We start from the raw sequence: 12045 nt of genomic DNA on the forward strand, positions 1-12045 counted from the left end.
TGAAAGTAAGCGTTTTTTTGAGATCCCTAGTGCACACCATCAACTCAAGTTAAGTCAAGCTTCTGATTTGCTTACTAAAATGTTTCACATGGGAGGGAAATAACGAACGCACCTGGTTTTCAATGAAGGCATTGACTCGCTGCAGCATCCCCTCACAGGTGAACTCAAATGGCAAATAAGGCTCGATCTGTTCATGCAAAAACAGACAAATTAAATGAGTGAGATAGCTATTTAGACTGTGACAATATCTGTTTATGTAAGCTAAAATACAGCACACTATGCACATACTTGTTACTGTGGGAAAGGTTACCTGCATTTTTAGTTGTTGGAAGGGGTGTCAGAGGCTGATAAAGATATGATATTACTAAGTTAGTTATCATGATAAAAGTATATCATTACTACGATAGTTGCTGTTAGGATTGTTTTATCATGCGTTTGTTTCTGTTAGTCTTAGTCTGAATTGCTCTCTTTGTGAGCTGCGTGCGTGTCTTCAAGTGTGACCCTGTGACTCCTGGGAGGCCGACCGCAAGCTGATGCCCCTGAACACTGGGAAGCGATGTCTCCATCCTGGCCTCAGCATGTTTCCCTTCTGCTCTTAAGCAGATACTCCAAAACACCGGGAGGAGATAACGCCCTTCTACCGCAGGAGGATACCCCCAAATGCCATAAACATGTCTTTAATCAATGCCCTGCTTTTTCTCTTGTGGGTTTATCAGGACACTGTTGCGGCCTTGAAGAAACATGTACCTTAGTCACTCTCTACAGTCCTCAGGCTTGTCTTAGCTGTTTTTCTAGGAACATCTCTGACAGAGGCCTCCATAACACCGAGACGCAAAATTAAACAATTACAATTGTTGTATTGTGCCAATGCACAGAGCAGAACAAATGTGCGTTGTTTGACCTAGTCGGCTTTATGGTATTTGTTTTTCTAAAAGGTTCAACAAACCGTAGGCATACTTCACGACCCAAGTCAAAACTACTCAAGACAACGACGAAGCTGCCCAGTCAGCAAAACCCAGGCAACACTGGCATTACACATTCTGTAACCAGAAAATTGCATCCATCAAAAGAGACCAGGCAATAATGTCAGTCACAGTTAATCATGTGCTTTCAGGTAATGTTAGTTCAACTAACAACTAGCTACAACTTAAGACTGGGTTGCTGAAATCTAATAATTAGATATTACAGTAGTGCATACATTGCTTGGATAGGCTCCAGCTACAATGATTACACAGTGTCCTATCCACACTTCGATATGAGTGCCTGGTGAAATTGCTTCAGCTTGGCAGTGAATCATGTGTTGTTGTTTTGAATGTGTCAAATTGACCTTGTTGCTGCACATACTTCTTTAAAGTCCAACTGACACCAAAAGCATGATTTTTAGTATGTTTTTAATTAAAAAAAAGGTAGCCAGAATGGATCCATCCGTTTTTTTTACCAAAACATGATTTTGATGTATATGGCTTTTGTTAACTTTTTCTTCTTTTCCCTTACGGCTTGTCCCGATCTCGTGCATCTTCCTCTGTAACACCCACAGTCTTCATGTCCTCCCTCACCACATCCATTAACCTTTTCTTTGGTCTTCCTCTCGCTCTTTTGCCTGGCAGGTCTATCCTCAGCACCCTTCTACTAATATACTTACTCTCTCTCCTCTGGACATGTTAAAACCATTGAAGTCTGCTCTCTCTAACCTTGTCTCCAAAACATCCAACTTTGGCTGTGCCTCTAATTATCTTATTTGTAATTGTATCCAACCTGCTCACTCCAACCGAGAACCTAAACATCTTCATTTCAGCAACCTCCAATTTTGCTTCCTGTTGTTTCTTCAGTACCACCTTCTCTAATCCGTACATCATAGCCGGCCTCACCACTCCTTTATAAACTTTGCCATTCATCCTGGCGGAGACTCTTCTCGCACACAGAACACCAGACACCTTTCGCCAACTGTTCCACCCCGCTTGGACCCGTTTCTTCACTTCCTTACCACACTCTCCATTGCTCTGTATTGTTGACGCCAAGTATTTGAAGTTGTCCACCCTTGCTGTCTCGCTGGAGCTTCACTCTCCCCCCCAGCGCTCCTCTCATTCACGCACATATATTATTTTTTATTTCGGCTAATCTTAATTGCTCTCCTCTCCAGTGCGTGCCTCCACCTTTCTAATTGTTCCTCCACCTGCTCCCTGCTTTTACTGCAGATCACAATATCATTTGTCCAAGGGGACTCCAGTCTAACCTCATCTCTCAGCCTATCCATTACTACCGCAAACAGGAAGGGCTCAGAGCGGATCCGTGATGCAGTCCCACCTCCACCTTAAATTCTTCTGACACACCTACGGCACATCTCACCGCTGTTCTGCTGCCTTCATACATGTCCTGTATGAGGCCCACACCGGACGTGCGCATGCAGTACTACAGTTCCTCTCTTGGTACTCTGCCATAGGCTTTCTCAAGGTCTACAAAGAGACAGTGTACTAGCTCCTTCTGACCTTCTCTGTACTTTTCCACGAGCATCCGCAAGGCAAATAACGCATCTGTAGTACTCTCTCAGCATGAAACCATACAGTTGCTCGCAGATACTTACTTCTGACCTGAGTGTAGCCTCCACTACTCTTTCCCATAACTTCATTGTGTGGCTCATCTTTATTCCTCTGTAGTTTCCACAGCTCTGAACATCTCATTTGTTGTTAAAAATGGGAGTAGCACACTTTTCCTCCATTCTTCTGGCATCTTCTCTCCTGCTAGCATTCTATTGAATAAGTTGGTCAAAAACTCCACAGCCACCTCTCAATCTTGCTTCCGTACCTCCACTGGTATGTCATTAGGACCAACTGTCTTCCCATTTTTCATCCTGTTCAGTGCCTTTCTAACTTCCCCCTTAGTAATCATTGCCACTTCCTGGCCATTCACACTTGCCTCTTCAAATCTTCCTTCTCTCTCATTTTTCTTCATTCATCAACTTCTCAAAGTGCTCTTTCTATCCACTTAGCACACTACTGGCGTCAGTCAACATATTTCCAACGCTATCCTTAATCACCTTTACTTGCTGCACATCCTTCCCATCTCTATCCCTCTATCTGGTCAACCTGTAGAGATCCTTTTCTCCTTCTTTTGTATCCAACCTGGTGTACATGTCGTCATATACCTCTTGTGTAGCCTTCGCCACCTCTACCTTTGCCCCACATCGCATTTCAATGTACTCCTTTCGCCTCTCCTCAGTCCTCTCCATGTCCGATTCCTTCTTCACTAATCTCTTTCCTTGAATACTAAGTTTCATTTGGCTTGTCCCGTTAGGGGTCGCTACAGTGTGACATCTCAGATGAACGCTCATATACGTTTAGCACAGTTTTTACGCCGGATGCCCTTCCTGACGCAACCCCTCTCGTGGAGTGGGATATGAACTCACGACCCTGGTTTACCAAACAAATGTTCTAACCACTGAGCTATGAGGCCTCCACAATCTCTTTGCCTGAATGACTTTCTTCACTTAGGGGCTCCACCACCAAGTTTCCTTCTCCCCTTTCCTACCACTTGGGGTGTCAAGTGCTCTCCTCCCTGCCTCTCTGAAAACCTTGGCAGTAGTATTCCAGTCTTCTGCGAGCTCTTCATGTCCGTCTAGAGTCTGTCTCACCACTTTCCGAAAGGCCACACAACATTCTTCCTTTCTCAACTTCCACCACCTGATTCTCTGCTCTTCGTTTGCCTTCTTAATCTTCCTACCCGCTACCAGAGTCATCCTACACACCACCATCCTATGCTGTCAAGCTATACTCTCCCCCACCACTACCTGGCAGTCAGTCATCATGTGCACAAAATATAATCCACCTGCGTGCTTCTACCTCCGCTCTTGTAGGCCACTCTATGTTCCTGTCTCTTTTGGAAATAAGTGTTCACCACTGCCAATTCCATCCTTTTTGTGAAGTCCACCACCATCTGACCCTCATTTGAATTTGAAGGTAAATTCAAATTTCATCCTCATCACTCGAACTGAATTTGAGGGTAAATTCAAATTTCATCCTCATCACTCGATCTGATACTCTTTTCACCTCCGATACATTCTTAGCAAGCTCTTCCTTTAGAATAACCCCTACTCAATTTCTCTTCCCATCTACTCCATGGTAAAATACTTCAAACCCTGCTCCTAAACTTCTAGCCTTGCTCCCTTTCCACTTGCTCTCCTGGATGCACAATATATCAACCTTTCTCCTAATCATCATGTCAACTGACACTGGAGCTTTTCCTGTCATAGCTCCAACATTTAAAGTCCCTACACACACCTGTAGGGTCTGTGCATTCTTCTTCTTCTTTTGCATATTAAGCCGCTTTTTTCCTCTCTTTTGCCTACTTTGCCTTCAACGTAATTATTACATTATCTGAATTTCTACCAACACCATGCAGATTAACAGTGCTGGAGTCGGGCGTATTTAGCTAAGCAAAGGTAGTCTGGGCCGAGGGGCAAGTTTGAGTCGGCCTTTCTACTTGTCCAACTTCCTCACTACTTGTACTCACAGACCTCGTTGTATATGATACGAAGGTTTTGCAGGTCTTGTAGGAACTAACGATTGATATTTTCCTCCTCAGGAAATATTTGATTATTGATGCGTCTTGTTGTTAGCAAGCTAGGCTAGGCTAAGCTAGGCCACGCTGCTTCAAACGCGAACGAATACGGCTCCAATTTGGGTACTAAGATTTAACAGATAATGATTCTTAGTCCACTGAAGTCGTTACCAGGGGCGTCCCACGTCAAGTATTCACAATGGGGAGTCTGTTAGTTACAAGTGATCCGCATATCATCTAAATATGGCTCAAAACGATAGGGTAAAATTGCCCTGGTCACTTCACTCAATTGTGAGATGTTCTCTTCTTCGAAAACAGCTTCCGTGTCAGAAGGGGTATCGGAAAACTCTGAAAGTCTCTGTTGTTCCCCTCCCATAGCAGGTGCCACCATGTATTTTCAATGTCCCAGTGTGATGTCTGGTGATGATGTTGCAGCCAATATGGCTGCCATTTGGATCTCGAGTGACACTTCCGTAACTTTGCGCATGGATGACACGCTCGCTGCTCATTAATTTTTTTGCATAGACATTGAAGTGAATAATGTTATATGTATTTTTCATTACAATATCTATTTTAGAATGTTTATAGGCATGTCAGTTGGAAACTGATAGTGGATGTGAGTGTTCCTACATTCGTCTAAGGTCCCAGCTGTTTTTTCAAAGACAATCTGGAATCTTGAAAGTTCTATCTTTGCTTTGTTTGTCCACTTTTTCATTGTTTTCACCATAGGCTTCGCACATCAAGTTCTTTACAGTATGTTGATATTAAGTGAATTAATGAGGGATAAGAGTAGCCCAGAGCTGCTTTGTATGCGTCACCATGTGATACTTTTACCTCCTGTACCACTACAGTCTGAGAAGCCCAATAAAACTCATGTTGACACTTTTGACAGCAGAAACAAAGAAGTGTGTTGATATGAACTGAACTTTATAGCAACCGGGGCTTTTGATCAGCCAATATCAATAAGTGAGGCTTTTGTTATGACACCAAATCAACAAAAACTCTTTCAAAGGCCTCGTGAAGGGCAGGGGATGGGAAAAAGGGCAAGGAAGTATGTAAAGGGAGGTGGAGCTTGGTATCCTCTAGCGTCACAAAGCGTATAAGGCCCCTGACCAAAGAACAAAGCTTCTTAATCTAACAAAGCACAATACAGAAGCAGCAGATTCAAGACCGATGTATTTCCATCAAAGGTTGGTCAGTTCAATTAATTAAATAAAACTGTGCATGATGGAGAATTACCAGCTGTTAGCCGTTACCTTCTGGCTGAGGATGGAGCGGATTGCTTTTTCTACTTCGGCGGCATTGTCAATATCAACAGTCCACACATGGGGTTGACCAATGTAAACCTCAGCGTAGGGATGCTGAGAGGTCAGCTGCATATGTAGGAGTAGAGAGCATACAAAAGTTTATATATATAGATATAAATCTGTTTAAAAATAATTACCTCTCTCAGGGTGGGCTTTCCCTTAAAGAAGTCTGTGTTCTTGCTGCTCTTTGGTGGGTTGAACTTGGGATTGAGGAATGCACATCCATTAGCAATGGCCTCCAGAGGGGCAGGACCCTCGTAGGGAAAGGAAAGACCCACAAACAACTGCAAGGGGTGAAATAACCAGAACATTTAAGTCTGCAGACCTCTATACACAAAGGTAGAAAACAAACAAAATCAAACAATAGCTGCTAATCGAATGAATGCTAAAATACAAGCTTCACACCAATGCCATTGTGAATCCAAGAACATCTTTCATAATTTTCCTTCTCCCATTTATGCTTTCTACACATTCATGAATTCAAGCTAAATAGATCAAATGTACACCTCAGAAAAAGTTTTTTTTTCCCCGAAGATGGTCAAAAGAAGTGCCTAAAAGCATGTACATCAAATCAAATTGTTCTGTGACTCCTATCTCCTACAAAGGAAATTTGCAATTTATCAAGAGATCTCTGTGACTTGCTGCTTTGATATTGCTAGCAAATTAAATTTGGACACTAAATAGCCGCTCCTAGCTTTCACACACAATTTATGAAAGAATTTAAATTTTTGAATTTAAAGATGATGATAAATAAAGATGGAATAATAAAATACTTTATAGTTTAGTCACATTTGTTGTGGACAGAAACCAGCTGGGTTTAAATTGACACTAATTTAATTACCAGTAAGTCAAACACAGGCATGGGGCTGCGTGTGACAGTAGACAGCTCACAGCTTCAAAAGTGTGAGAATCCTCTAGTGTTTGTGGATAGCAGCAGTCAGCTTGCTGAAATAAACAACTCTCCAAGGTAACCAAAAGAAAACAAAGCTGATGCAAGACATTTTCTTTTATCAACCAAAAATGACTTTATGGTAGTTACTTCACCATCCTGGATTGAGAGTGCTGGGCTGGCTACACTTGTCCATAATATTGGTATATAATCTTGGAAAAAAAACAATAAAAACTGAGAATGGAATTGCCAAATATGTAATACAAACATGCTTTTCTGATATTCAATATTTTCCAGCAAGTCCCCGACTCTCACGAGGATAAGAGGAAAAGAAATTTGAATGAATGAATGAGTTACAGTGATGGGTTATAGACCAGGGATCTGCAACTTTTATTATCAAAAGAGCCATTTTGCCCCTCTTATACCCCCTCCAAAAAAAGAGTAGGGAGCTGCAAAAAGACAGAACTTTTGAACTTTTAAAACTTCAACTCTACTCTTATTTATTTGACATGTTACAACCACTGAATACAATAACATAAGTGCATTGTGCACTTTTAGGCATACTTTGAAATAAATTAAACTGTACTGTAGGCCTACTTAAATCATTCCTATATTTGTGTAAAAATCATAAGAAATACTCCACTCCAATATAATTTCAACATTTTGCTACGGCAAAACAGCTTTAAAAAGAAATAAAACTAGGAGTGTTTTTGACAAGTGCATGTAAGTGTTTTCTGGTCCTCTTCTGGTTTTTAGCTCACCCTGCAATCAACTAGACCCCTGAACTTAATGGGGGGGGGGTATAGGTTTTAAATTGCTATTGTTCTTGCCTGTTTAAATTGACTTCTGTGTCTGAAGTTCACTGCAGATCTTTCCTACGACAGGGCTGTGAGATGTGACTTTAGTCTTTATACAGGACTGTAGGCATAGGGTTAGGGTTTTGCAAGTTTATTCATCTTTCTTCACCAAGGGCCCCAAGAATCTTTAGTGGAATTAAGTTGTATGTTTTCGTATGGCTGTCAAACATTTGCCTCCTCCTCTGCTACCCATGATGCCTTTAGTTTGTCACTCACTCTTCACTTTGCATAGTCACCCAACGCCAAAGGTGAACACAATTCCTATGATTCTTTTCATTACATTATGTATTTTGAATGCATATTTTTGGAGGTTGGTTGGGGGGCTTGGAATGGATTAGGTTATTCACATGTAAAAAAAATGCTTCTACTTACAATAATTTCACGTTACGATATGACTTCCAGAATGAATCAATTTCGTAAGTAGAGGTACCACTGTATTAAGACAGGGATCCATGTCAATGCCCCACATTCAACATGGCCACCACATAGGCGCATGTAACCCAGAAATACGTTTATCCCATTTTTGCCAGCATTGCGCCACAGTGCAAGTAAACAGCAGTGGCCGCCGATTCTGGACCTAACAGTCTGTCAACCAGGCATGCAAACACCAAAGGCATGAAAAAGTTGACAGAGTGTCTAGGGTATCCCCCAGTTGCATGCAGAGAATCTTTTTGATTATAACAAATTAAGCAGTCTGGAAGACTTAGAAGAGTATAGTAAGGCAAAATTAAATTTTCTTTGTGGAGAAAAACATTTATTTACACCGCTCAAGCACATGTTAGTGTATGAATTTAAAATTTAAATTAATTGTCCCTTATTTCTTTGCTTGTTTGTTTTGGCCTCCAACTTGAGCCAGGCCCATCTCCACCTACACTGGATGCTTGCTTCAAGCTGTGCCAATATAAAAAGCATCCAACTCTTTCAGCACTTATTTTGGAAAAGAATTCAGTCAAGTCATTGTCTGTTTTGTTGTTACCAACTTCAAAGGCAAATTCCTAATGCATCTCCGGGGAAAATATTAAGTACAGCATTTTTCTGATTTTATTGGTCATTTCAGAATATTTTAGTTTGTCCATTGTGTGTTTTGACACAACTCCTAACCTTGCTCTGTCGCTTAATACATTGAGCATTAACATTTGTAAACTAATTAAATAATTGTAGGCACAGCTGTTTCCTAATTAACAGATAATAAATAATAAAGATGTGCTTTCAGATCAGCTCGTTGCCGATATTACGTGTGTTTTGTGGTTCCACTAGGACCATAACCAGAGCCACAACCCATAGCCCCTCAATACAAAAACACGAAAGACCAATGCAACCTATGGCTGGCTGATCTCATGCGCAAAAATGCTGCTTGAACACAAGAGTTGCAATAAAGGAAATCTGCTCCAGAGGTGGGTAGAATAGCCAAATAATGTACTCATGAAAGTTTGTTATTTGACAATAATGTAACTTAAGTAAAAGTGGAAATCAGTGGAAATCAGATGCACCTGAGCTTAAATTTGCATGCATTAGCAAATATTCAGAATACTTAAGGACCTACATGTATTTTGTTTAAATGCTTGTAATTTTTCCGCTAAATTTAATAAATGTCTGAAAATATGTTTTGAATTAATGATCATGGAATATTTTATGTAGATTGTACGAAGGAAAACTATATTCAAATCAGTTTAGGAATAAGTTTGTAACATAGCAAATATGAAAAACATGAAGGGGTGTGAATACTTTTTGGTGACACTGGATAATGTTGCCTAAAACAACCTTTGCTAAGGCTTTTGGCCGGCTAACTTTTTAAAAAAAAATTTTGCCTCTAACTAATCGAGAAGCCAAAAATAGTAATCCCTCCACCACAGAAAGTGTGTTTTTGTTTAAGTGTGTATATGCTTATTTCTGTCAGTGTACACTGCCACAACACTATTTTGATTTCCTCTGTCGATATGGCATTTTCCAGATGGACTGTGGTTTGGCCAGAATTTGGCAAAAATCATGGGTGCCAATACTTTGTCCAGAATTAAAAAAAACAAAACAAAAAAAAAAAACAAAACGACATTACAGCATGTTGTTGAGTTTAAAGTTTCTTTCGGCTTGTCCCTTTCGTGGTCGCCACAGCGTGTCATCTCAGATGAACGCACATATGTTTAGCACAATTTTCATGCCGGATGCCCTTCCTGACGCAACCCTTCTCAGGGAGTGGAGGCCCCAGTGGGATACGAACACACAACCCCTGGTTTTCCAAACCAGTGCTCTTGTTGAGTTTAATCCAAGCAAATGATGCTTAGTATCATCTTTCCAACAACAGGTGGCAGCATAGCACAACACTTCTTTGCATGCAAGGTGTGTTGTATAAGTGCAGGCAAAAAGCTCCTCAACCTTGAGAAACCGTCAACCTCTATTTATAGAGACCAAAGAGGGGAGAGAAACAAAGAGTTACTGAGAGAGATTGAAAGTATTACTGTATCTGAGAAAAGTGAATGCGTGCTCTCTGAAATATTTAAAGGCAAGCGAGATTGACACCGCATGATTAGTCCTATCGTGCTGGATGATGAATGACAGCAAGGGTTTTGTTGATGCAGAACAATGAACCTGACCTTTTGGATAGAAAATGTCATCGCTTCCTGATCTTATTGTAACATTTCTGCAAAACGTTAAGATGAATGCGGTTGAATTCACCAATTATTTTCACAGAAATGTTTTGTTAAGCCACTGTAGTCTTGACCTTTATGAGTGAATTTGAATTGCTCCATCCACACGTGGTGAGTTCCAATACTCAGGCTATAAATATTTCCCATGAACACAAAAATTAAAACCAGACCAAAATTACAATGACCTCATTCACAGAGATGTTTATTGCACCATTACAAATACATAAAAATAAAAAAGAACATAACCTGGACTCATAACTAATGGACAACTGCAGTATAATAGTACAGAGCTGGGGCTGAGCACATCCAGAAGATAGAGTAAATTACATAAGCGTTCGTTAGATGGGAACATGTTTCACAGGAGGATGTTTGTTCCCTACAGTAATTTTACTGTACAGGTGAAGGTTTAACCCCTCATGAGACCAATTAGTTCAGGCAGTCTGTTTGTAGATAAATTTAAGGAAAACCCTTCTTATTTGACTTGTCCTTGAGCAATTAATTTGAGGAAATTCAGTGACAAACCAACTATATCTTTGGCATTTTGCACTTCTGAACATAAATTTGATGCAGCATCAGGGCTGTAACCCAGAATTTAGAAAGATTGAGGTTGTAACTGCAGAAATCCAAACAATGTTTCAGTGAGTGGATCTGTAAGGATATGTGTCTTGTAAACAATACAAACGTCAAGATCGCACTGCTCTCAATGGCAGCTATGGTCATGCGCTGAAATGGTAGTTTGCTACAAATTTTAAGAAGATGAATCTTTGAATGAAAGACAGGCAAATGAACTAACCTTGGTTTCTCTGAGGAGAAACTGCAAATCTCGTCCGCTCAAGATGCCGTGATTCCTCACGTAGCTTGGGAGGTGCACAGTGCTAGTGCCATGCACAGTACCATGTACTTCCATGTAGCTGTGAATGATGTCAAGGTATTTTTTCTTGTCCTATGACCCAGAGAAAAACAGCATTCAGGAGAGATAAACCCAACTATAAACTTGACTCCAATTAATGGCAACAAAATGCAACAGATTTTTATATATAAAAAAGGGTAACGTCCAAAAGACAATGAACTGAAGTCAAAGAATGAAATTTGGGGTTCAAGCATGAGTCTCCCCTCTCCCTCAGTATAAGAATAAAGTGCCTTCATTCCTTAAATGGCTATCTGGCTCAACTGTGAGTTGCTTGGTTATAATCACTTGGACCATTTTTACCACTACACTGTGGAGTTAGATGGCTAGCTATGCCAACACCCTAAAAATGCATCTTCCCTGGATGCCACTATTTACACAACAGCTCGTTGTTAAATAAAGTCACCAAGTGTTATGTATTGATATTCAGGCTACTATTCTACATTGGCACAAAGAGTATTGTGGGTATATAAATAGCAGGAAGCATGGGCTCAAATATCTGTCGTGTTGTGTGATTCCCCTTCTGAATAAAGTATATCACTGGGATTAATAAATGGTTACCTTTTTTTTTTTTAGGGGGGGGTGTTGAGTTTCGTTCTGGATATTTTTTGCTCCTATTGGAACACAGAGTGCACAGCACTTTGCCGGGAATGTCCACTTTTTATATGTGTTCGGTTAGACATGTTGATATCGTTTTCGGTTACACTTTTTTCAAGCCATGCCCGTCTGAAACAGTTTTTGATTCCAGCATCCTTGTCAATTGCCCTCGCTCGATCGTCATCCTTTTTTTCTAACACTTTTGCTTTCACTTTTGATGGATGTTGTCAGGGAAGACATGAGGGCAGTTGGTGTTAAGAGAGGAAGATGCAGGAGATAGGCTTAGATGGAA

General features: G+C 40.6%; 1 protein-coding gene and 1 long non-coding RNA gene across 4 annotated transcripts in view; one reads left to right on the plus strand and one right to left on the minus strand.

The window, feature by feature from the left end:
• The window catches only part of mgat5 (alpha-1,6-mannosylglycoprotein 6-beta-N-acetylglucosaminyltransferase), a 98848-nt gene that overhangs the window by 4515 nt on the left and 82288 nt on the right, over positions 1–12045 (minus strand). The window contains exons 12-15 of the mRNA XM_061802492.1: positions 11043–11192; positions 5999–6145; positions 5811–5927; positions 113–187 (exon numbers count right to left, since the gene is read on the minus strand). Of these exons, the coding sequence (XP_061658476.1) occupies positions 113–187; positions 5811–5927; positions 5999–6145; positions 11043–11192 (489 nt within the window). The remainder of the gene's footprint in view (positions 1–112; positions 188–5810; positions 5928–5998; positions 6146–11042; positions 11193–12045) is intronic.
• LOC133491428 (uncharacterized) overlaps positions 5632–12045 on the plus strand; it is a 41654-nt gene continuing 35240 nt past the window's right edge. For 2 of the 3 annotated variants that reach the window (XR_009792407.1, XR_009792405.1), the window contains exon 1: positions 5640–5744. This is a non-coding gene — a long non-coding RNA (uncharacterized LOC133491428). Of the gene's footprint in view, positions 5745–12045 lie in introns of all 3 variants that reach the window. The other variant, XR_009792406.1, reaches the window with a different exon arrangement.

Source organism: Syngnathoides biaculeatus, chromosome 2, assembly GCF_019802595.1.
Source record: "Syngnathoides biaculeatus isolate LvHL_M chromosome 2, ASM1980259v1, whole genome shotgun sequence".
Classification (NCBI taxonomy): Eukaryota; Metazoa; Chordata; class Actinopteri; order Syngnathiformes; family Syngnathidae; genus Syngnathoides; species Syngnathoides biaculeatus.